General features: G+C 40.7%; 2 protein-coding genes across 16 annotated transcripts in view; one reads left to right on the top strand and one right to left on the bottom strand.

The window, feature by feature from the left end:
* Positions 1-26,463, top strand: part of LOC109690272 (immunity-related GTPase family M protein 1-like) — a 218,440-nt gene that overhangs the window by 9,098 nt on the left and 182,879 nt on the right. For 6 of the 14 annotated variants that reach the window (XR_012442466.1, XR_012442465.1, XR_012442471.1 and 3 more), the window contains exon 2: positions 5,579-5,664. The exons of 3 other annotated variants lie outside the window; for them this stretch is intronic. The gene's annotated coding sequence lies outside the window, so the exon portion shown is untranslated. Of the gene's footprint in view, positions 1-5,578; positions 5,665-13,890; positions 13,981-20,755; positions 21,093-21,932; positions 25,240-26,463 lie in introns of those variants that run through there. 5 more of the 14 variants (XR_012442468.1, XR_012442463.1, XR_012442469.1 and 2 more) reach the window with 3 other exon arrangements.
* Positions 6,869-21,950, bottom strand: LOC109690273 (interferon-gamma-inducible GTPase 10-like). Of its 2 annotated transcripts, XM_020169519.2 has the most exons (3): positions 21,713-21,932; positions 16,313-16,496; positions 6,869-11,025 (listed from the first exon to the last, which is right to left on the bottom strand). In XM_020169519.2, exon 3 carries the CDS (start codon positions 11,002-11,004, stop codon positions 9,745-9,747), a length of 1,260 nt encoding a protein of 419 aa, XP_020025108.1. In that variant the 5' UTR covers positions 11,005-11,025; positions 16,313-16,496; positions 21,713-21,932; the 3' UTR covers positions 6,869-9,744. The 2 variants fall into 2 exon arrangements, with proteins under 2 accessions (XP_020025108.1, XP_073913180.1); XM_074057079.1 differs by lacking the exon at positions 16,313-16,496 and having other exon boundaries at positions 21,713-21,950.

Consider the following 26,463-nt stretch of genomic DNA (forward strand, 5'->3'; position numbering starts at 1 on the left):
TAATATAGTTTGAAATCGGGTATCGTGATACCTCCAACATTGTTCTTTTGACTGAGTATTGCCTTGGCTATTCGTGGCCTCTTGTGTTTCCATATAAATTTAACGGTAGATTTTTCAATGTGTTTAATGAATGACATTGGAATTTTGATGGTAATCGCATTAAACATGGTGATTACTTTTGGGAGTATAGACATTTTTACTCTGTTGATTCTACCAATCCATGAGCATGGGAGATCTCTCCACTTTCTATAGTCTTCCTCAATCTCTTTCTTCAGAAGTTTATAGTTTTCCTTGTAGAGGTCATTCACATCCTTTGTTAGGTTTACACCTAGGTATTTGATTTTTTTTTGAGGCTATTGTAAATGGAATTGTTTTCATACATTCTTTTTCAGTTTGTTCATTATTAGTGTATAGAAATGCTAGTGATTTTTCTATGTTGATTTTATATCCTGCTGCCTTGCTATAGCTATTGATGGTGTATAGAAGCTTCTGAGTAGAGTTTTTTGGGTCTTTAAGGTATAGGATCATGTCGTGTACAAAAAGGGATATTTTGACAGTTTCTTTACCTATTTGTATTCCTTTTATTCCTTCTTCTTGCCTAATTGTTCTATCTAGGAATTCCACTACTATGTTGAATAGGAGTGGAGATAGTGGGCATCCTTCTCTAGTTCCTAATTTTAGAGGGAATGGTTTCAGGTTTTCTCTGTTAAGTATAATGCTGGCTGTAGGTTTGTCATATGTAGCTTTTATAATGTTGAGGTACTTTCCTTCTATTCCTAGTTTTCTTAGAACTTTTATCATGAAATGGTGTTGGATCTTATCAAAGGCTTTTTCTGCATCTATTGAGATGATCAAGTGGTTTTTGTCTTTGCTTCTGTTAATGTGGTTTATTACGTTAATTGATTTTCATATGTTGAACCACCCCTGATTCCTGGGATGAAGCCATTTGGTCATGGTGAATGATCTTTTTGATGTGTTGTTGAATTCAGTTTGCCATTATTTTACTGAGGATTTTTGCATCAATGTTTATTAAGGAGATTGGCCTGTAGTTCTCCTTTTTGGAGGTGCCTTTGCCTGGTTTTGGGATAAGTGTAATACTGGCTTCATAAAATGTGTTTGGCAGTTTTCCTTCCCTTTCTATTTCATGGAACAGTTTAAGGAGGGTTAGTATCAGTTCTTCTTTAAAGGTCTGATAGAATTCAGCAGAGACTCCATTGAGTCCTGGACTTTTCTTTTTGGGGAGACTCTTGATTGCTGCTTCAATTTCATTTTGTGTTATAGATCTATTCAGTTTATTAATATCCTCTTGGTTCAGTTTTGGATGATCATATGTATCTAGAAATCTGTCCATTTCTTTAAGATTTTCGAATTTATTTTAATATAGGTTCTCGAAGTAGTGTCTGATGATGTCCTAGACTTCCATGGTGTTTGTTGTTATCTCCCCTTTTGCATTCCTGATTCTACTAATTTGGGTTTTTTCTCTCCTCATTTTAGTCAGGTTTGCCAAGGTCTTTTGATCTTGTTTATTTTTTCAAAGAACCAACTTTTTGTTTCATTAATTCTTTGTATGGTTCTTTTGGTTTCTATTTCATTGATTTCAGCTCTTATTTTTATTATTTCTCTCCTTCTATTGGTTTTGGGATTTGCTTGTTCTTGTTTTTCTAGAAGTTTGAGATGTATCATTAGGTCATTGATTTGGGCTCCTTCAGTCTTTTTAATATATGCACTCATGGCTATAAACTTTCCTCTCAGGACTGCCTTTGCTGTGTCCCATAGGTTCTGGTAGGTTGTGTTTTCATTTTCATTGACTTCCAGGAACTTTTTTTTTTATATTTTTTATTTTATTTATTTATTTTTTGTGGCACTGGGGTTTGAAATCAGGACCTTGTGCTTGTTAAGTACAAGCTTTACTGCTTAAGCCATGCTCCCATCCCTTCTCTTGCTTTATTTATTTATTTAAAAAAATTTTTTTCTTTTATTATTCATATGTGCATACAAGGCTTGGGTCATTTCTCCCCCCTGCCCCACCCCCTCCCTTACCACCCACTCTGCCCCTTCCCTCTCCCCCCCACCCCCTCAATACCCAGCAGAAACTATTTTGCCCTTATTTCTAATTTTATTGAAGAGAGAGTATAAGGAATAAATAGGAAGGAACAAGGGTTTTTGCTGGTTGAGATAAGGATAGCTATATTTAATTTCCTCTTTTATTTCATCAGTGACCCATTGTTCATTAAGGAACGAGTTACTCTGTTTCCAGCTGTTTGCATATTTTTTGTCTTTACTTTTGTTGAGTTCTAGTTTTATTGCATTGTGATCAGATAGAATACATGGTGTAATTTCTATTTTTTTATATTTGCTGAGGCTTGCTTTGTGCCCTAGGATATCTGTTTTGGAGAAGGTTCTATGGGCTGCTGAGAAGAATGTATATTGTATAGAAGTTGGATGAAATGTTATGTAGACATCAACTAGGTCCATTTGATCTATCATATATTTTTGATCTAGGATTTGTTTATTGATTTTTTTGTTTGGATGACCTATCTATTGATGATAATGGGGTGTTAAAGGCTCCCACAATCACTAAGTTGGAGTTAATATATGCTTTTAGGTCCTTCAGGGTATGTTTGATGAAATTGGGTGTGTTGACATTGGGTGCATATAGGTTGATAATTGTTATTTCCTTGTGGTCTATTTCCCCTTTTATTAGTATGGAATGTCCTTCTTTATCTTGTTTGATCAATGTAGGTTTGAAGACTCCTTTGTCGGAGAAAGTATTGCTACTCCTGCCTGTTTTCGGGGGCCATTGGCTTGGTAAATCTTCTTCCAGCCTTTCATCCTAAGGCTATGCTTATTTCTGTCGGTGAGATGGGTCTCCTTTAAGTAACAAATTGTTGGATCCTCCTTTTTAATCCATTTTGTCAAATGGTGCCTTTTGTTGGGGGAATTAAGTCCATTAACATTAAGCGTTAGTACTGATAGGTATGTGGTGATTCCTGTCATTTAGTTGTCTTAGTTGTTTGAAGGTTGATTGTGTATACCTAAGTTGAGGTTACTCTCTACTTTCTTGCTTTTTCTTTTCCTGTAGTTTGGTGCTGCCTGCCCTTTCATGGTTATGTTGGGTTTCACTTTCTGTGTCAGAATCCCTTGAAGAATCTTTTGTAGTGGTGGCTTTGTGGTCAGATATTGTTTTAGTTTGTGCTTGTCATGGAAGACTTTTATTGCTCCATCTATTTTGAATGATAGTTTTGCTGGGTAGATTATCCTGGAGTTGAAGATATTTTCATTCAGTGCCCGGAAGATCTCACCCCATGCTCTTCTTGCTTTTAATGTTTCTGTTGAGAAGTCTGCTGTGATTTTGATGGGTTTACCTTTGTATGTTATTTGTTTTTTCTCTCTTACAGCCTTCAGTATTCTTTCTCGGGTCTCTGTATTTGTTGTTTTAATGATAATATGCCGTGGGGTAGATCTATTTTGGTCTGGTCTGTTTGGTGTTCTGGAGGCCTCTTGTATCTGTATGGGAATAGATTTCTCTAGATTTGGGAAATTTTCTGTTATTATTTTGTTGAATATATTATGCATTCCCTTTGCTTGCACCTCTTCTTCTTCAATGCCCATGATTCTCAGGTTTGGTCTTTTGATGGAGTCAGTGACTTATTGCATTTTCTTTTCACAGGTCTTGAGTTGTTTAACTAATAGTTATTCAGTGTTTCCTTTAATTGTCATTTCATCTTCTAGTTCTGAGATTCTGTCTTCTGTTTGTTGTCTTCTGCTGGAATGGCCTTCCATTTTGTTTTGTATTTCTGTTTCATTCTTTTTTCTGAGGTTCTCCATATAGTGGGTTACTTCCACTTTAGTATTGTCCATTTTTGCCCTTAATTTGCTTATCTCTCTGTTTATGGTGGTCTCAGTTTCAGTTTGGCATTTATTTAGGGTTTCTATTATTTCATTTATTTGTTTCTGGGTTTTCTCATATCTTTGTTTTTGTTGTCTTGGAATTTCTTGAGTGCCTCCTGTATATTTTGGGTGACCATGTCTAGTAACATCTCTATGACATTCTCATTAATGACTTGTAGGATTTCTTCTTTCAAGGTGTTCTTGTGGGCTTCGTTGTATTCCTCAGTATAGTTTATCTTTGTTTTGTTGGAGTCTGGCTCTGAGTATCCATTTTCATTTCACTCTAAATCCTCTACTACTTTATTTTTTGGGGGAGAATGGTTTCCATCCCTTTTTCTTCTTTCCATATTTCCATTAGGTACTGTTTCTGTCACTAGACTATATGTAATTTAGTATTATCTGGGTAACAATATTAATACTAACAAAACCAAGAGAGAAGTATAAAAAAGAGAAAGAAGGAATGATAAAAGAAAGAGAGAAGGGAGGAAAATTAAAAAAAGTGGGAGAGATGGTGGGTGATCAAGCAGAGCAGACAACGAAACCCTTAAACGAGGGAGAGAAGAAAAATAAAATAAAAAGAAAAAAAATAAAAGATCACCAGTTCTGGATCAGTAGAATTGCAGTCTTAGTTGTTCCTTTTCTCCTTTAGCATCCAGTCCTGTCTGTGTCTCCCTCTAGTTGCAGCTGGAGTGGGAGCCTGGTGCTGCTGTTCTCTGCAAAGCCTGTAGAGCTCAGGCCAGGCTTTGCCCCAGGGGCAGGGATCCCAGCAGGCTGAGGGATGTGGCTGTCTTATACCGAGCTGGTGCCTGGCCCAAGGGGGGGGAATGGGGGAGGCATGGATCCAGCAGGGCCAAGGAGTGGGGTCCCCATGGGGTGTGGCTCTGGCCTTTCCACATGGAGGTGGGACCCATGGCTTGTGGGGGAGGATACTGGCAGAGCATGGATCCAGTCATCACATGAGGAGCTGGGGCCCAGCAGGGCCTGAGGGATGGGGGACTCTAGTGGCGGGGATTCCTTCAGGGTGTGAATCTGGCTCGGGGCTGGTGTCCGGCACAGCCTAGGGACGGGGATCCTGGTGGTGCATGGATCTGGTGTGGCTCAGAAGGCCGGGATTCAGGGAGGGTGTGGACCCGTCCCCAGCTTGGGGCCGTGTGTGGCCTGAGGGGCCGGGAGCCCAGCAGAGCGGAGCAGCTTTGCAGGGGTCTCTCCTTTTCCTCTTCCTGTTCCCACTCTTTGTTGAAGATGGTGGTTTCCAGGTGCAGGAGTAGTGGAGGGGCAGAGTCATCTGGAGGTCACAGAAGCTCCTCATGGCCAAAGTTGGAATTCCCAGGACTGGTGTGCTATTGTGAGTTGTCTGGTGTGGCCATGACTGGAACACAGCCTTCTTCAGCTGCAGCACTGCTGTGCTTCTTACAGCTGGGTGGAAAGTGGGAAAAATCCAGATTGCCTAGCTACAGAGGGGGCTGTTTGGCCAACCGCTCCCTGCCCAAGGATTCTAGGCCTAATGGAAAGGTTAAATAGAAATTAATTGTTTTTCTATTTCTGTGTGTCTGATGTTGTTAATGATTACTTTGGATCCAAAGTTTAAGAACTTTCAGTAAGATTTAACTTTTGAGTTTCTTGAAGTTTTTGACATGAATGTTCCCTGCCAAGGGTGCTACTTACAGGAGCTTCTTTCTCTTTACAGCTTGTACCTTGTTTAAAAGTTGGCAGGACAGACTATAGTCCCTTCATTACCAATTCTTGTTGAAGGAAGTTGTTGCATCCCTTCTGGTTAGTACTTTTTTTTTTGATGCTTTTATTAGTATATAATAATTGTAAAAGGGGTTTCATTGTGATTATTTCTATATGTGCGTACTCTGGTTGGGTTCATCCCCTCTATTGTTCTCCTTGTTTCCCCTCCTCGTACTTAAAGGACTTCAATAGGACTGTTCCACATTCATACATGTATAGAAAACACATCAATCATTTTTACCCTCCTTTACCCTCTTCATTTACCCTCACCCCCCCAGTACTGTTCTCCCCTTTTTAACATTCGTGTCCATTATTTAAGTGTCTGTTCATTGTCCAGTGGGATTTTACCTGTAAATATATTGTATTTTAATCAGTCTAACCCCCTCTGTTACTTTCCTTACCCTTCCCCTTATCCTGTATTGTTTAGCAATTTTCACTGTGTTCTGTAGTGTCTTGTTCCTCCTGCACAGATGCACTGTATTCCACTATCATTCACTCTTTATCATTTTCTTCTTTCTCTAATCTCCTCTAACAGTCCTGCTTTTGGAAATGTGTTCTGTATACATATGTATATATGATAATGCTAGTATTTGCATTTGGATCTAGCTTCTACATACGAGAGAAAACAGGTATTTCTGAACTTGGCTTACTTCAATGTGAATTTCAAAATTTCATTCTTCATTATGGCTGAGTAGTATTTCATATATACTACATACATACCATGATTTCTTTTTGGAAGTATTGGGGTTTGAACTCAGGGCCTCATGCTTGCTAGGTAGGCACTCTACCACTTGAACCACTCTGCCATCCCCACATTTTGTTAGTCCATTCATAAGAAGACATCTGGGCAGTTTCCATAGTGTCCCAGGTGGCTAAGATACAGGCATGAGCCACCAGTACCTAGCTTATGTTTCCTCCTCTAAGTTGATTATTTCAGGTTTTTGTCACAAAGACAGAAAGCTGACTGACACACAGACATCAGTGATCATCGTTGGCTCATTATTTTTTCTCCAATGTTATTGAAGTATCACCGACATACAAAAATATATAATTTGGTGAATATGAACCCAAATCAGTTACTACTTTAAGCTTTGCAAAATGGTAATGTTCTAACTACATCATTCCTTCCGTCTTTGTTGGTGGGAAATTGATATAAAGAGAAAATTGTCCTCCTCAGCCATTTAGTTGTTACACAATTATTATAGGAAATTATTATAAAATAACAGACAATGTACACACTTCATTTATTCCCTTATATTTATTGCTCGTTTTTCAAAGTAAAGCACTGGTTTCTTAGCATTCTTCAGAGTAGGCCAATGAATTTATTTTACTTTTACTGTAAAATCATTGCTGATCTAAACAAATTTGCCATGTTTCAATTCACTGCAATTGTCAAACACATGTTTTCTCAAATTGTTGCATCTTTGTTCAGTGGGAAACTTCTCAAGTTGTCTCCTAGTTCTTTTGACATAACCACAGCATTCTCTGACAGTTTCATTGTTTTGTCACCATGTAATCCAGCCTTACCTTTATATTTTTGCTGCACTAAGAGGACTTACTTCAGTCTATTTCCCAGACTAACAGCTGTAAAGCAGCATTAATGCTACAGTTTGGGAGCTAGGTGTAGTCATGTTCTCGTATAGATTAGTCATACTCTTAGTCCTTTTCATTGCACAAAGTTCGAAAATAGGGGTTTTCATTTTTATTTTATTATTTCTGTTTTTCTTTTGGCTGGCCATTGTTTAATTTTTTTCAAGATATTTCTACATCAGACATAGTTTTGAAATCTACACTCCGTTGAGTTTAGCAATTATCCTTTTAGATACTAAAATTATGTGCCTTTAAGGAACAACATGTATAAAGCTACAACATGTCATTGCACAGAGATTAAAAACAAGGTTTACAATATTCTTTACCAATTACTGATTGGATAGTTTTACTGGGAGTACATATTTCAGACTTTTCAGTCAATTGGCTTGTATTTTTATTCCCAAACTGAATAGTATATTCACTTTTTCAAAAGCAGTGTAAGAATAAAGCAGTAGTAAAAATAAATTTTGTAGTAAAGACAGATTTTGCGTATTTGAAAGGTAATTGAGTTAGTGAATCACTTTTATTTTTAATTAATTAATTAATTATCATTATTTTATTTTATCATTTTAACATTTACTTACATGTATATACATTATTTGGGCCACCTCTCACACCTCTCCTCCGGTTTCTGGGAAGAAATCATTAATCACTTTAAAAAAAGAGATCCTTGTAATATCATTAAGTTATATGATACTGAGAGTGGGACCTTTCAATATTTTTTGTTTGTTTGGTATGGGGTTTGAACTCAGGGACCTACACTTGCTAGGCAGGCCATCTACCACTTGTACCATACTCCAAGCCCTTTGTGCTTTAGTTATTTTTGAGGAAGTATTTTGCTTTTTGCCCATGGTTAGCCTTGGAGTATGATTCTCTTATCTACACCTCCCATGTTGGAAAAAAATGTTCAATGTACAAATAAGAGGCCCAAATGACAGGCTGTAGCAATTTCATCATCACTTACATTTTTCTTGGTCTCAAAATAAAGCCTTCAAGTATGCAGGCATGTAAATATCACAATGAAACATCCTTGTAGAATTTAATTATGCAAATAAAAATTTTAAAAAGAAATAAAGCATATGGCCTTATTAAACTTTCAATATCCTATCTTACTCATAGCTGTTCTTTGGAGATTGAGAAAGTATATACAACAAATGAATTTATTTTCACCATGGATAGCATATAGTACTTCTCTGCCAATGTTACTTGAAAACTTTCCTTGTCAAAGCAATTTGACAACTGAGATAAAGTTAATTATCTTTCATTACAGTCCTCCAAAGAGGCATGATAATTCATGCTGTTAACCTTAGGATCAACAGTGTATAGAATCCAAATATAAACAGTTGGGATGACTTTCAAAGTAACATTGGATCCCTCATTTTATTTAAAATTCCACTGTGACCAATACATTCATTTCATAGCCCCTATCATGCATTAAGCATTGAGCAGCAGGAATTAATGAAAACTTTTCCTGTCACAACATCCATTATTGGCAACAAACACCCCCAAACCACCAAGCATGTATGGAGTATTGCTATTGCTCAATACATGAGGACTTGGAACTTTCCCAAAAGCTTAAAAAAACAAAAAACAGCCAGATGCTGGTGGCTCACACCTGTAATCCTAGCTACTAGGGAGGCTGAGATGAGCATCACCATTTGAACACAGCCCAGGCAAATGATTTCAGAGATTTTCTCCAAAATAACCAGAGCAAAGAGGACTGGAGGTATGGCTCCAGTGGTAGATCATCTTTGCATATGTGAAACCCTAGTTCAAACCTCAATCCCACCCAGAAAATGAGCAGAATAATACTTGATGTTTCCTGACACTTGCCTTAATACTATATGACTAATGAAAGCATGTCAGTTGCCTGTACCAAAGCAATGGTCAATATGTGTCCAGAATGCATGTGATAAAAAAATGCAGTAAAAGAAAGTCATTTTCAATGCCTAAAGGTCATTTCTAGCTCAAGGTTAAAGTTCAAAATACTCATTTTCTCAGTAGGATAGGTTTGTGCTAGGAAGATGATAACAGTAGCTTCAACCACTATCCTTATGCTACCACACTTTTGTTTTCTTTGGAATCTTGTTACATGTTTGCACATAAAAGGAATTATCTGGTGGTCATCTATGAGGAGTGTCAAAAGGATATCAAGTACAAAACTTAAATAGAAGTAAAAGTTTTCCTCTTCATGTAATGTACCTGGTGTATGGAATTCACTGTACATTTAAAATTTGAACACTACATTTAAAGTAATCCCGAGACAAGGGTCATTTTGCAAAGTCAACAGTTCTTTTTTTAGCCTTTTTGTATCAACATCATTATGTTTTTCTTCTTTTTTAAAGATAAGATATCATGAGTTCATACTTACAGATAGATATTCTCTCCTAAAATTCCAGATTCCTAAGGATATCACAGCATGGTCAGGCCGCCTCAAACCTAAGCCACCTTTCCATTCTCCAGTGCCATGAAAACACTGATGTCAATTCAGAGGAAAGTGACTTCCTCACTTTCTCTATTTTTATAACCCTACTCAGAGGCCTGAGTCCCAAAAAGATCTTCTGTTTTAAGGAGAACTTTAGCATCATTGGCCACAGTGTCAAGGAAATAATTTTGCAAATAGAAGATCTTTGTAAAGTAAAGGCCACTGGCAACGAGCCCTCCAGTGGCAAGGATAATATTCTCAATATATTTCATCAGTTTTTCTCCTAAGGACTCATCTCTCTCCACTGACATTAAATGGGGAGACTTAATGTGAGCCTTGAGTTCCTTCACTGACACATGCAGATCCTTGGCCATGTTTTCCAGTGAGGCATCATCTAGCCTAAAGTAAGACCTGTAGAGCATTAAGGTCTCCTCCAGCTTCTCTACATCATTATCACTTATGAATCCCACCATAGGGACAATGGCTGATGCTCCAGCCTTCAGGGCCTCTAGCCAGACCTTCTGCTTCAGGGCTTCTCTCCTTCTATCAATAGCAGCCTCAGTAACACTGGGCAGGCACTGCATGAAGATGTAGCGCTTTTGAGCTGGCAGCTCCCTCAGAAGGGTGTTCTCCAGAGTAGGGAAGTCGTAGTCACACACATCAATGCTGGAGACTAAGAAAACTTGAGGAGCAGCCCCATCAACCTTATTCAGCTCTGCCACACAGCTATCTTGGATATTTTTCAGGACTTTGTCCTTTTTAAAGGTATTAGGTTTAGTCCTTTGCTCATTGTACAAATCACTGTCAACTTTTGTTCGAACAAAGTAGAACTTCTTCTTCATTTTCACAATGGCTTTGGCCAGTTTTTCATCATGTGCTTTGAAGCGTGTTGAAGAGATGATGAGGAAAAAGTCATACTCACCAAATCTCATTTCATTCAGATATTTCTGTGGTTGGAAATTAGTCGACCCAACACCAGGCAGGTCCCAAATTGTCACATTAGGAAACTTTGGGTGTTGGTACGGAGTTCTCACCATGGTTGTCTCAACCGCCCCAGTCGCAGCTGCACCATTTTCTTCATGCCCCACCCCCCGCAGGGCGTTGATGAAAGTGGATTTTCCTGACCCAGTTTCCCCTGTCACTGCAATGCTCAGTGGGGCATTCTCGAGATCCTTCAAGGCATCATTGATTGCAGAAAATGTCTTCTGAGTGTCTCCCTTCTCCATGTGTGATTTAATCAGAGTGATGGTTTCCTGAGAGAGAATTTTACTTTCCATCTTGTAATTCTTGAAAAACTTGTCAAAGCTGGAGGCTATATCATGAGTCTTAGTTTGAGAGGGTGTGGAGGAGGAAGTCTGACCCATGGTTGCCAGCAGTAGAGTACACTAGAGGAAGGACAGAGGTAGGAAATTCAAAAAGTTAGCACAACAGAGAAGAGCTTAGTTTTGATTTTAAAGCAGAACTTCAATCCTAGTCCCACATTATAGTTAGAGAAATCATTCCTTTCTATTCATGGATGTTTGCAGGACTTCTGTCCTGGGTATAGAGTTGCCCTTACCTCTGAATCCTTATTTTGGACTGCCCTGCTTCCTTAAAAGATTCTTCATTAATTTCAAGGTCTGATTTCTCTATCTAAGCTTTCCTGACTAATGTTATTCTTCATATGTTTTGGTCATTCTTATTCTTATGAAAATAGTGTTTACACCTGGCACCAACCTAATAAGAAGTAGTAGAATTACCACCTCCCTGCTTCCCACCTGTCATGTGAGAATACCTGACTTCAAGACACACTAATGGGGTGTTGATAAAAGAATAGGCAGATATACAAAATATATATAAACTCATATAAATATAATCTAACTGATCTTAGAGTAAAGTCAATGCAATAGAAGAAAGAATACTCTTTAAATAAAGGTGCTAGAACCACTAAACATCCACATGGAAGGAAGGGTATCTAAACAAAGATCTTACACCCTTCACAAAATTAATTCAAAATGGATGATAGAACTAAACAACCTATAAAATTCCCAGGAGAAAACCCAATGATCATGGGTTTGGTGATGGCTTTTTAGAGAAACCACCAAAAACAGAATCTTTGAATGAAATTATTGATAAGGTGGACTTTGCTAAAATTTAAAAGTTCTGTATAAAAGACAGTATGAAGAAAGTGACAAAACAACCCATCAACTGGGAGAAAAATCTTTGCAAAAAACATGTGTGTAAAGGACTGTGATCCAAAATACTGGAAGTACTCTTAACAGTGAATAATACATAAGAACAAACAACATCATTAAAAGTGGGCCAGCCACAAAAACAGACATGAAGACCAGTGGAACAGAATAGAGGACCCAGATATGAAGCCACACAACTATAACCAACTTGTCTTTGACAAAGGAGCTAAAAATATATGATGGAGAAACAGCAGCCTCTTCAACAAAAACTGCTGGGAAAACTGGTTAGCAGTCTGCAAAAAACTGAAACTAGATCCATGTATATCACCCTACACCAAGATTAACTCAAAATGGATCAAGGATCTTAATATCAGACCACAAACTTTTAAGTTGATACAGGAAAGAGTAGGAAATACTCTGGAGTTAGTAGGTATAGGTAAGAACTTTCTCAATGAAACCCCAGCAGCACAGCAACTAAGAGATAGCATAGATAAATGGGACCTCATAAAACTAAAAAGCTTCTGTTCATCAAAAGAAATGGTCTCTAAACTGAAGAGAACACCCACAGAGTGGGGAAAATAGTTGCCAACTATACATCAGACAAAGGACTGATAACCAGAATATACAGGGAACTTAAAAAACTAAATTCTCCCAAAACTAATGAACCAATAAAAAAATGGGCAAATGAACTAAACAGAACTTTCTCAAAAGAAGAAATTCAGATGGCCAAAAAACACATGAAAAAATGCTCACCATCTCTAGCAATAAAGGAAATGCAAATTAAAACCACGCTAAGATTCCACCTCACCCCTGTTAGAATAGCCATCATCAGCAACACCACCACCAACAGGTGTTGGCGAGGATGCAGGGAAAAAGGAACCCTCTTACACTGTTGGTGGGGATGTAAACTAGTACAACCACTCTGGAAAAAAATTTGGAGGCTACTTAAAAAGCTAGACATTGATCTACCATTTGATCCAGCAATACCACTCTTGGGGATATACCCAAAAGACTGTGACACAGGTTACTCCAGAGGCACCTGCACACCCATGTTTATTGCAGCACTATTCACAATAGCCAAGTTATGGAAACAGCCAAGATGCCCCACCACTGACGAATGGATTAAGAAAATGTGGTATCTATACACAATGGAATTTTATGCAGCCATGAAGAAGAACGAAATGTTATCATTCACTGGTAAATGGATGGAATTGGAGAACATCATTCTGAGTGAGGTTAGCCTGGCCCAAAAGACCAAAAATCGTATGTTCTCCTTCATATGTGGACATTAGATCAAGGGCAAACACAACAAGGGGATTAGATTATGAGCACATGATAAAAGCAAGAGCACACAAGGAAGGGGTGAGGATAGGTAAGACACCTAAAAAATTAGTTAGCATTTGTTGCCCTTATCGCAGAGAAACTAAAGCAGATACCTTAAAAGCAACTGAGGCCAATAGGAAAGGGGAACAGGTACTAGAGAAAAGGTTAGATCAAAAAGAATTAACCTAGAAGGTAACACCCACATACAGGAAATCAATGTGAGTCAGTGCCCTGTATAGCTGTCCTTATCTCAACCAGCAAAAACACTTGTTCCTTCCTATTATTGCTTATACTCTCTCTACAACAAAATTAGAAACAAGGGCAAAATAGTTTCTGCTGTGTATTGAGGGGATGGGGGGAGAGGTAGGGTGCGGAGTGGGTGGTAAGGGAGGGGGTGGGGGCACGGGGGAGAAATGAACCAAGCCTTGTATGCACATATGAATAATAAAAGAAAAAGAAAAAAAAATAAAAGTGGGCCAGCGAAGGCAGGTAGGTGCTGCTGGCTTATGCTTGTAATCCAGGTACTTGGAGGGCTGAGATGGGTAGGATCGCCATTCAAGGCAATAAAATAAAAATAAAATACCAAAAGAGAAATCACACACCAAAAACAGTGAATTATAAACATATATACATTGGACAACATTGTTTCAATTTTTATAGACTAATACTACCATGTATTAGTGACAAAAATTAAAGGGGAAACAGATTTTTTAATCCCAGTATAATTGTGTATTTAGCATAGTCTTCTCTATTTAGGGGATAAAAAGAATGAACGAGTGAATGAAGGACTATACCAGGCAAGGAAAGACAATTAGAAGATCATCAGTGCCATTCAAATATGAAGTGGTAAGAGGACTCAGCCAGCATGGTAGCAGGCAGTGGGTAGAGCATGGAGGGAAGGGGGATAATATATGTCTCTTTCCAGAAGCTAAAGCCTGATGATTGCCTGTAGCTAAAATGAGTTATTCTAATATGAAACTCAGATTTCAGATTTCGAGTGCACCTGACTCATGGCAGTTTTCCAAAGTAGTTATTCCCAGCTTCCTTGTACATGTTGTAGATTTTTTTTTCTGTTCTGTATTTAAAATCCCTATAATTGTTTTTACTGTCTGTAAGAGAAAAATCATTAAACCTGGTTTTTCACATAGGATGAATGTTTGATTCCTCTCTTTTCAGTATCTTTTTTTAAACTTTTATTTTATCGTTTTTACATTTACTTACATGTGTATACATTATTTGCTTCAACTTCCCCCTTCTCCTCCCCCTTCCCGCCCTCCCCCGCCTCTTGTTCTCTCAATAGGTTCTGCTCTCTTGTTCTCTGATTTTGTTGAAGAAAAAATATATAAGATAAAAAGAAAAACATTAGTTTTTTGCTAGTTTGAGATGAAGATAGCTATACAGGGAGATTCCTTGTATTGTTTCCATGGATATGTATATTACAATCCAAATCGGTTCATCTCTACCTGACCTTTTCACTACTTCCTAGTCCCCTTCCCATAGTGGCCTCTCTGCATTCATTTAGTTGTTTCTGTGTCTTCTCAAGTCCTTTATTTGTAGTGTCTTGAAATTTCTCGAGTGCATCTTGTACTTTGTGGTTAACCATGTCTAGTAATCTTCTCCATGAGTTTCTCAGTGACCTTGTCTATGATTTCCTCTCTGAGGAATTTTCTATGGGTATCATTGGGCTCATTGGTGATAGTGATCATTGTTTTGTTGGAGTCAGGAACTAAATCCTCCATTGAATTATATTTTTCAGGAGTTTCCTTCCCTTCTTCTCCCCATTGCTTAAATTGGTGCTGCGCAACTATGTTCTTGATTTGCTAATTGGTTGTTTTAATTGCCTGTTTTCTTTCCCTTGATTTAATTTTTGTGTTATGACTGACTTAGCTGTTAGCTAGGGTGATGTGCTCTTTCTGTCCCTGGCCTGGAGATATAAATTAGTAATACCAAATTCACAGGTTCAATGTCAGACCAGTTGTTTGCCTATTATGTATAAACACCCTTTGGTGATAATATCTATAAACAATGGGAGTTCCCCCCAACTCCCCCGGTAATGGTTGTTTGGCTTCAGATAGAAACTGGATAATTGGTAAAGGTGGCACTAAAAAGGGGGCAGGCAAAGGCAGGGTAGGGGAAGAGGTATGGGGCTGCTGGGTTTTGTGGCTCTTGTGTGTGTTTGGGTGCATTTCCACTGTTGTAGTGGAGGGTGCTGTGTTAGGGATTGCAGGGGGCTGGGGGGTGTGTACAGTTGGCATAGTAGGCTAGTCAGTGGGTGGTGATTGTGTAGGAGGGAGGGATAGTGTGGTGATATATTGGGGAAGGATAGGAGGGGGAGGCAAACACAGGGAGGGAGTGGATGAGAAGGGGTAGAAAGACAGTTGGGAGGGAGAACAATGGATTATAGCACAAGAAAAGAAGGGAAAGTGAAGGGCGTAAGAATAGGGATAAGAAAATAGTGATCGTAAAGTTAATAAAACAGAAAAAAAAAAAACCAACAAATGAGATACGGCAACGACAAAAAGTTCAGTCTGCTTGGTAAAAGTAGACTTTGTTGTCCAGTCTTGGTTTTGGCACTTGTTATTCTGGGCTTTGTGGGGAAGGGTACTGCCCCTCTTGTTGGACAGATTGAGGTGGAGATGGTTGGAGGGTTTTTCCTTTTATTTCTGTTATCCTTGTTCTTAAGTGCTGTCCATTGCAAGCAGGAGCCCTGATATGGTCTCACCAGGTGACTGGCTTGTGAGCAGTATTTGGTTCCTTCTGTCCACAGGGTAGAATGCAATTGGGACCTGAAGTAACTCACTGCCAGTTCCTGCAACGTGGTCAGATATATTGTTGTTTTTGCCAGGTGGCAGCTATGTGGCCCTACAGCTGCAACTCTGGGTGGTCAGCTCCTCCCCCAGGAAGGTGGAGCAATTCAATTTTGAGTACAGCCCCACCATGGAGGCTGGTTTGTTGCCCCATGCGGCTCTCAGCCTTTGTTACTTTCCATGCCTTCTTTCACTGAGAGCTTGGCTCCTTACCCCACCCCCATTTTCTGGGGCAGGTTCAGTGTTCCACCCTCCTCTGCTGTAGTGTTAGATTACAGTTCTCTGTTTATGCTTTTGAGTTTTGTCGAGGATGTGCTGGATTAAGTTCCCAGGGGTAGGTAGGGAAGTTGCATGTAGTGTGTGTTGCTCACCTGTTAGTTATGCAGGTTTATGCAGGCAGCTTTGAAACCGGCTGGTGGTCAGAAATGGCATGCTGCTTTTCTCAAGGTAGACACTTCCTGGGACTGGGTTCAATGCAGCTGGGCATAGGGAGGCTTTCTACCAGTTAGGGGTTCAGGATGTCACCGAGTTTGATTCTGGTTGGTGCTCTATCTTCTGCATATTGAAAGAAGAAATAAAGGAGAGATGGCCAGGGGACTTTTCTCCCAGGGCAGACATACCCTTCTTGCTGTGCTACACCAGGATTTTCCTAACTGTTTGGTGCAAATAAAGGCTGTTTTAAGAGTCAGTTCTTGAATTTTATGTGCACCTAATGTGTTGGCTGTTGTTATTTTGGCTAGAAGCAATCAGAATTACCCAAGTGTAGCTCCCATTTCTTAAGGTGGTTTGTGAAGTTATGGAGCTCAGGAATTCTGATTCCCTACCTTAATCGCCATCTTGGATCCTTCTCAGTATCTTTAAAAAACAAACAAACAAAGGGAGCTGGATATAGTTCAGCAGTTGAGTGCTTGGCTACTATTCACAAGGTTCTGGGTTTGATCCCTAGTACCTCCCCACCCCAAATAGTTAACCACCCTTTTTAGTGTCAGTGTGTGAAATTTGAAAATGCATGGTTTTGATACCATGATCTTGTTATGTTGTCTAAGGTAGCCTCCCAAGTAGCTAGGATTATCAGGGAACAAAACCAGGCCAGCTGTAAGTACAATTTCTTTCCCCCCTATGCCTCCTGTAGTTATTCTCTTCCCTATCCCCTAGCAACCACTAATGTTTTTCCCCCAGTTTTTAAATAATTATTTTAAAATAAAAATATTTAAAAATCAAAAAATATACTCTATCATATGTCATGAGGGAAATGCAAATTAAAATGCCCTTGAGGTACCACTAAATACCAATAAGAATGGCCAAAGTCTTGAACACTGACCACACCAAATGATTCCAAAGATGTGGAACAGTAGGAACTCTTCCTTCATAATCGGTGGAAATGTAAAATAGGATATCTGTGTTTGAAGGAAGGTTGGCAGTTGCTTTATAACACTAACATTCTCAACATACTTGCTCCTTGACATTTAACAAAGGAGTTGAAAACTTTTGTTCCCACAAAACCTGCACATGGATGTTTCTAGAAGATTTATTCATAGTTGCCAATCCTTGGAAATAAACAGGATGTCCTTTGGTAAGTAAGTGGATTAAACTGTGGTTCTTCCAGGCAATTGACTATTACTCAGCAATAAAATAAATGAAGTATGAAATCACAAAAAGACTTGGAGGAAGCTCAAACCTCAAAATCATATTTATTAGTCAAAGAAGCCATTCTTAAAAGCCTGCATAGTGTATGATTCCAACTGTAAGATATTTTGGATAAGGCAAAATTACAGAAAAAGTTGAAAGACCAATGGTTGGTAGGAGATGAGGGGACATAAAAAAGGCAACTCACAGGCTTTTAAAGATGGAGACTGAGACAGAGCTTTAGACCTCCTGAGCTCCTGAACCAGGGACCCTACTGATGTAAAGCACCAGAGAGAGCCAAAAATATGGCATTCTAAACCCTTAGATCCTGGAAGGCTTCTCCATGCCATGATCTAATAAAAGAACAGCTTGCCTGCCAACTCCCCACCCCATAAGCCTGCAGAGTTGCTGCTCCACTCCACCAGGCTCTCTGCCTCTCCGGCTGTGCCAGGCCACAGCTCCACACTGGATCCATGCACCACCACCACCAGGATCCCCACCCCTCAGGCCATGCTGGGCCCTAACCCTATGCCAGATCCATGGCCCACCAGGACCCCTGCCTCTTGGGCCACCCCGGATCCACACTTCCGGGACCGCCCCTAGACTCCCTCCCCTCAGACACTGCTGGGTCCTAGCTCTGCGTGGGACAACCACGCCCCACCTGGATCCCCGCCTCTTGGGCTGTGCTGGATCCATGCCCCTCTGGGACCCCCTCCCCTCGAGTCCCCCACCCCTCAGGCTCTGCTGGGCACCAGCTCCACGTGGGATGACCAGAGCCACACCCCGCAGGGATCCCTGCACCGCAGGGCCTGGCACCAGCTTGGCATGAGACAACTGCATCCCTCAGCCCGCCGGGATACCCTCCCCTCAGGTGGAGCCAGGCCCCAGCTCTACAGATAACTGCACCACCAGGTTCCTGCTCAGGCTGCCACTAGAGGGCTCCCAGCATGCCTAAGAGACACAGATAGGACTAGATGCTAAAGGAGTAACAGAACTAAGACTGCCTGCAATTCTGTTCCAGAACTGGTGATTATTATTATTTTTTCTTTTTTTAAAAAGTATTTGGCTGCCTTGTTTGCTATTTGATCACCCACCATCTCTCCCATTTTTTTTTTTTAATCTCCCTTCTTTAAGGATTTGGCTGCCTGGTTTGCAGTTTGATCACCCACCATCTCTCCCACTTTTTTCTTTCTTTTTTCTTCTCTTCTTTCTTCCTTTTATCTTTCCTTCTCCTTCTCTTTTTTGTCCTTCTCTCTTGGTTTTGTTAGTATTAATATTAAATCCCAACTAATACTAAATTACACATAGTTCAGGGACAGAAACAGTACCTAATGGAAATATGGGAAGAAGAAAAAGGGATTTCCCCCCCAAAATAAAGTAGTACAGGATTTAGAGCGAAATGAAGAAAATGGATACTCAGAGCCAGACTCCAACAAAACAAAGATAAACTATACTGAGGAATACAATGAAGCCCACAAGAACACCCTGAAAGAAGAAATCCTACAAGTCATTAATGAGAATGTCATAGAGATGTTACTAGACATGGTCACCCAAAATGTACAGGAGGCACTCAAGAAAAAAATGGGCAACTGAACTAAACAGAACTTTTTCCAAGAAGAAATTCAAATGGCAAAAAAGCACATGAAAAAGTGCTCACCATCTCTAGCCATAAAGGAAATGCAAATCAAAACCACGCTAAGATTCCACCTCACCCCTGTTAGAATAGCCATCATCAAAAACACCACCAACAGCACGAGGATGTGGGGAAAAAGGATCCCTGGTACACTGCTGGTGGGAATGCAAGCTGCTGCAGCCATTGTGGAAAAAAATTTGGATGTTTATAATGGGGGAGGCTATGCTTGTGTAGGAGCATCAAGTATATGGGAATCTCTGACCCTTAGTTTTTCTGTGAAAGTGAAACTTCTCTAAAAAATTCAGAAAAAAAGAAGGAAGAAAATATGCTATACTGTCCACATGAGCTTTCCTAGGATGTGGACCCCATTTCTCACCTAGCTACAGCTTGTGTATAAAAGATGGCAACAATCTGACAGGAACATAAGCCATCTGGGGACTAAGGGAGGATGTGTCACCAGGAGAAGAGATTTGTGAAGACTATACAGTAGTGGGCTAAAGAGGGTGTTGTACAAAGTCAGTCATGCCAAGAAGGTCCCTCTATCTTCCCTAATGTCAATGGAAGTGACTTGGTTCTGAAGTCTTGGACTTTTTTAGACACAGATGACTTATACTTTAAGACAAGGTTATAATGAATGATGTGCAAGACCTCTGTACTTTATGTCACTGATAGAAAGGGCAGAATTGGTAGACTGCAAATCATGTCAGGATTGATATCTGAGCAGAGGGCAGGCTACAAGTGAGCAATCAGGCACATCTGCAGTCCAGACAGTCATCTGCTGCAGCCCAGGTGAACAGGAAATGCCAAGAACAATTTTGGAAAGAGTTATTGTGAGCTGGTATACCAGATATGGTTTGGTGGACACATGACCAGAATGGCAAGTACTCTCCTTGGAGAATACAATAGAGAAGCCTGGCTTCTTGTTCCTGAGTGGGTGGGAGAGCTGTAACTTTGGATTGCTCAGCAAGAATTTTCTTCACACACACAAGGGGGGAACTTCTTGAGCATCTGCATGTTGCTGGGCAGAAAGCAAGTAGCTGTGCCAATGTGTAGAATAAGTAAGCCTGGGTATTGTCATGGCTTACCCAGCTAGGCTTTAAAGAGGACCTACAAGGTGAGACTCCCACCACAACAGATAAAGCTCTGGGCCTGTGTATTTCAGAAGGTATGGGAGGAAATACATAGGAGGGCATGAAAATCACTGACTGAGACAGGTCTGAAAAAATGATCAGATAGAGAATGGGAACCAAAAAATGGAGGCTGAAGGTTAAGCAGATGAGGACTTCAAAATTCTGTGTCCTGAGCAAATTCCAACCACACAGAGGCCGTGTCCTATTATTAAAGTCCCATGCCTTCCCTGATATTGTCTGTAAGTTTCTGCTAAATAATTTCTACTGCAGCAATTAGGTTGTGGTAGCTGTGGCAAAGCCTAGGATTCTCAGGACTTTGTCTTCCAGCCATTGTGAGTGTGTCCACTGAATGTGAGTGTATTACATATGTATAATAAACTGTAAGCATGCTTCAATACATGCATTTTTATATCTCATCCTAACAGCTCTGCAAGGACATTGCAGTGATTTTCCCTTTAAAAATTAAGGATCAAAGAAACTGAGAGGTTGAGAGATAACCACTGCTCTACTGTTAGCAAAGATCAGAGCTGACATTCAAGGTAAATCTCCTCCCTCCAAGTGCAGAGTTCATTACAAAGAGGAAAGGCGAAGTACACAATTTAGTCGGGAGAGGGAAATCATAGCTCAGAATGAAGAGACCTGGACTTCTGTGTATCTATGATTAGATAATGTCCCTTGTCTTTTTTTTTTTTAGGTTAATTCTTCTTTTTTTTATTGTTTTATTATTCATATGTGCATACAATGCTTGGGTCATTTCTCCCCCCTGCCCCCACCCCCTCCCTTACCACCCACTCTGCCCCCTCCCTCTCCCCCCCATCCCCTCAATACCCAGCAGAAACTGTTTTGCCCTTATTTCTAATTTTGTTGTAGAGAGAGTATAAGTAATAATAGGAAGGAACAAGGGTTTTTGCTGGTTGAGATAAGGATAGCTATACAGGGCATTGACTCACATTGATTTCCTGTGTGTGGGTGTTACCTTCTAGGTTAATTCTTTTTGATCTAGCCTTTTCTCTAGTTCCTGGTCCCCTTTTCCTATTGGCCTCATATCCCTTGTCTTTTGAGTGAAAGGTAGTTAGAAGAGGGATAATTTGTGTCAGCTGTTCTCAGTGACAGCTCCTATCCATTGACACTCTTGTCTTTTACATGGTTCTTCTATAAGCAGAGGAATGAAGTTTGTCTATGACTGTCTTCTGAAAATGTCCCAAATACTTAAGTTCTCTGAAAGGATTATAGGAGTACTTTACTCATCTTGCCCCTCACTCAGCCTTTTAAGTCCATAGTGCTCTCCAAGTCCAGCACCAAGGCTGTTCCACCCACAGACTTGTAGTTCTATAATCCTATTTTTAGGCCTATATTAATTCAAAAAATACTTTCTTACTCACCAGCTCCTTCAAGAAAAGAGATTTCAGGTACCAGTGTTGAGGTCATAATGTTCCCACTGGAAGATCAGAAAATGCTGCATCTGGTGAAAATCTCCTTATAGCCCTGGCATGGGAAGTAACTTCTGCACAGAATTGTCCTCTTCTGACAATTCAAGTCTTGTGTTTTTATGTGAAAACCGCAGAGAAAAAATTGGCCTGACACTGAAGTGTGTGTGTGGAGCTCTGAGTATTTCTAGCTTGTGCCTCACCCACACTGGAATCTGGCCAATAGCAGAGAAGGGAGTAGCTCAGTGCAAAACACTGAATTTCCAGGAATAGGAAAGTGAAAACAAACTTGTATAAGCCTGTTTTCCAATATTAGAGCCATTTCCAGGCATCGAAACTGAAAGGGATCATGGCACAGTTTTTGTATGCTTTTGGCGTGTTGTATAAGCCTGTTTTCCAATATTAGAGCCATTTCCAGGCATCGAAACTGAAAGGGATCATGGCACAGTTTTTGTATGCTTTTGGCATGGTGGGTGAGAGGGGTGGGTGGGCACAAAGAGCCCAGGCAGGGAGTTTCCCAGTGACTGAAGACAGATGACTACAACCATACTCCTGGCTTCAGGTCAGGAAGGATCTGAAGTAAGCCTTAAAGAACACAATGCCACCCACAGATGCCTATATGAGAATTATGATCAGGCCAACCAAAGCCAGATAAAGTATATAATGATGGATATGCCAAAGGAAACACACAAATGTCAAACATTTGAGGCTGGAGGAAAATATGAGACCCATCGCTGAGAGCTTTTTGAAATGAGACTTTTATTGGTAATGATATAATTAAGGTTGAGGCACTTTGACTTGCAGAGTCCTTTGTACTAAAGAAGAACCAAGGTCTCTGTGACCTTTTCCTGTCCTCCTATCTATCCCTCAAAGCAAGAGAGGCTTTCTCAGACTTCTCTTTATCTATCTTGAGATAGGATCCTCCAAAAAGAATTTAATTTTTCTGGATCCCCTCCCCAGGAATGTCATAATGGGGGAGATTGACTTGTGATACAAGGTTGACCCCACATCCAGACTAACTTTGTTGTATACTACCAGTTGTTCTTGTGGCCATTTATTTTTTTTCCCTCAAACCATTTACTGTCCTCTAAATTACCTAGTTTGACCCCTCACCTCTGAGGAGAGTATATCAGCTTTGAAATTTCATTGGTTTGTTTGATGCTCACTTTTCTTCCTTGTGACATAAGAAACTGTGCCTGTTCTCTCCTTAGCTATTTTTATTGTTTGTATTGACTTGTCTAATATCAGTTCATTTCATAGACCAACTTATCCAAGCTTCAGGGGCAACAATTATTATTTTTGTGTTAAAAAAGCTATCTCATTTAATGCCAGCAGTTTAAATCTGATTTGAAAATGGAAAAATCCAGCAGGTCCTGTGCTGCACTCTGGGACTGATTGATTCAAGAGAGCCCCACAATAAAGCCTTCTCTGAAGTTCAGTCCATTACAGAGCCTTGGGAAGAGGGCTAAGATAGGGGCAATAAAATGTGTTATGAACTGTAAGAGCTATATTGTCACTGTAGAGTTGCAATTCCCATTTCTGTTATTCTCCACAAGCTAAAAGAAAACATGAGAAAGGAAAGATATCCCTGGAGACAAGCAGGTACTCAAGGCCAGACTCCATTGGGTGGGTGGAGGGGGCAAGTTTTCATCTTTGGCACCGGGAACTGGTCTTAGCAGGAATCCAGAGCTCCAAGGAATGCTGACTCCAACCCATTTTGCGAAGCACCCTCTGCACCCTAGGAAACAGCGACTTTCAAGATGTCTTAGCCACATATGGGATTCCTAGTTGGCTATCAACATTTTCATTCTCTGGCACCAAAATCCAGAAAACTGTCTCACTCAGTCACTCTGTTATAATCACAAAGCTCTCAGTCCTGAGTCCCCTCCCCTGACCACATCCTTCCTGGGGAGATTTTCCTCCCAATTCCTCATTAGAATGAAGATAGGAGGTCCATTGAGAGGTTAAAAGTCTGTCTAGAATCGCATGACCAGTCATGCTCTCACTGGAGCCTCAAGCCCTCACCTTATCCTTTCAGGTGAGCCAGTCAGAGGAGCACTGGTCCAAGAACTGAGTATAAAGGTAAATCACACAGTGTGATGCAGGGGTTTCTAAATACAACCTAGTGCAGATCATAGACATTGAGAAAAGAACTCAAGTGCTGTGCTGGATAGTCAGAAATTTGTACCATGCAGGAAAGAAGGACAGAGCACCCAGGGAGCAGCTAACAGGGTTCTGGCACAGAGCATCACTGTCATGAAGGCCGTGGAGGTACAGGACAGAGTGAGGAGGTGTAGCTGTGAGGACTCTTCCATCACTGGGAACAACATGTGTACTGGAAGGGGCAATACAGAAACACAACCCAGGGGTAGAAGGAAACTTGTAGATTGAACAGAAGGTGCAGAGCCAGTAAGGAAGCAGCCAATCACATGCCTGCAGACCATTCCCTGGATTTCACACTTTATCTAGCCACCATGCCTTTCCTGGTTAACCACGATATTGTTTCAGCCATGGAATAAAATAGTCATATAGGGAGGCCATCACATTCCCCTCTGCCCTGGGAATTCAGTGGTCCAGTGCATTCCTCTGAATGAAGACATCACCCATGAGACTGGCAATTGATTATGTGGAGATTCACAGTGATAGTGTACTGTGAATCTTTCCTGAGTTCTGAGGAATCTATGGTCAGAAAGAGACAGCAATTAGAGTCAGCATATTCTGAAGCAGCCATGTACCTTGAGCTAGACTAGAGGACAGCTTTGGGTGTAGGGCAAAGGAGCTCCCTAGTGGAGGGGACTTGTACATCTGAATTGAGTGGGTTAGGATGGGGCAAGTGAGGAAGTAAGTAGGGACATCAACCACAAGGAGCAACCTTGTGATAAGTGTCTGAAACTATCTGAGGCGCCAGGCCTCCCAGTATCAAGACTTTAACATTCCACAGGGCTAGGCATCATCATTGAGTCCATGGGCTCCAGGTGGAGATGCAACATAGACACAGGGGACCCTGATCTGAGCTGAACTGTCATGGTCCTCAGAGAGATTAGGAAGGTCTAAAGTTGGACTCAGGCCAGAATTGCAGTGTTCCAGCCCTACCCTGAAAGGGAATGTGGAATTTGTCCAGCCGATTTCTACAAACCAGTAATTTCCAGGAATAGAAACTGAAAGCTGCCTTCATTGGAGTCTCCTCCCTCAGAGCCAAGGCAGGCAGGAGTCAGATAAAGAAATAGCAGAGCAGTTAGCAAGGTCTGCACTATGGACTAGGGACTAGAAGGAAATTCAGTAAGACAAATTATTCTTTCTAGCTCCTCTTCCCTGCTTGACTCTTGGCTTTTCCTAAGAGGACCCCAGACCTCTATAGCTCATTTCTGGGTGTGGATTTCAGTTTTGGATCATTCATAGGGAATGAGGGCTGTGACCTTTCTTTAGGGAGGGGGTCACATTCCAGGAGGGATATGGATGTTTGATCACCACTTCTGAAGCAGGTAAGTGAATGGCTCTTAAATGCAGCTTGGCTAGTCAGTTCTGCTTAATGTAGTGACGTTAAAGGTGGACCTTTAAAGTAGGGCAGGAGATCTAGGGGTCTGGTTTATTCCACTCGGGGAATGTTCTCTGACCTTCTTCAGTACCACAGAGTACCCCAATATTTTTGCTGCTCCAATCCATCCAATCCATCATCATGGAGGCAATGTACCTCTCTCTCACCTACATATTTCTAGCATTATCCCCATTCTGATGGGATAAAGTTTGGAGCACGAGGGTGGATGTGATATATTGTCTGAGCTGAATGCCTTCATTTTCCTCATGGGGATAGACTTTTTCAGAAAACTTCAAAGGCACTGCTTACAGGGTGTGGTTCTTCTTTCTTTGTTTGGCTGCCTCTCTAATTGAATCTGCTGACTGGGCTTCTCCCCAGTCAGAAGGGTCTGCTGTCCTTCCACTGGGATCTGTTCAGAGAGGATAAACTAGAAATGCAATCTATATAAGGTGCTCAGAGTCTTCAGGAAGGAATGTGGGAGTCAGTTACAACCAAGGCTCAACTCTGATGACTTTTTGCAAGTGCTGGCCCCAGTACCCCAAGGGTGTCCATACGAACAGCACCACGCTACTCCTTCTGGAAGTCCATGTAGTCTCACAGAGGCTTACCCATATCTTTTCCTAGTCTGTCGGTACCATGAGCTGCAGCAGAGCATAGCCCCAGAATACCCTTGGGACTGGAATTCAGGCAAATCACCTATCACTGTGGTGATAGGTATCAGGGTGTAGGGAAATGGCCAAAGAGACAGTAGGTCAGGGAGCTGGGATTTGGGTTTGGAGGGTATAACACTCAGATTGGCCCTGTTTACATAAATGATTTGGAAAATATAGGGTTTGGGCCTACACCCCACACCTGTCTTGGTGAGATCAATACCCTACCCTAGTCTCTCCACAAGATAGTACATTTTCCAGAGGAGTATGATGAGCTCTTTAGGTGACAGAGTTAAAGGCAGAAATGCAAATTTATCTGTCAACCAGCAAGTGAAGTGTATATAAGAAATTATGTTACGCTTTACTCATCAAACAAAAATGTGTTAAATACCTGCTGGATACTAGAGGCACCGTGCTAGAATCTGATGGAATTATTTTGATGTAAATGGCAAGATGCACATATACTTTAATCTGCTACTAGGAGTCTAAAACCTATAGAAATGATATTTTTTGGTAAGTTA

The sequence above is a fragment of the Castor canadensis genome, chromosome 16 (genome assembly GCF_047511655.1).
Source record: "Castor canadensis chromosome 16, mCasCan1.hap1v2, whole genome shotgun sequence".
Classification (NCBI taxonomy): domain Eukaryota; kingdom Metazoa; phylum Chordata; class Mammalia; order Rodentia; family Castoridae; genus Castor; species Castor canadensis.

Excerpts from the sequence above, each read along its gene's own strand:
- LOC109690273 (XM_074057079.1), bottom strand. The coding sequence starts at position 11,004 with ATGGGTCAGACTTCCTCCTCCACACCCTCTCAAACTAAGACTCATGAT.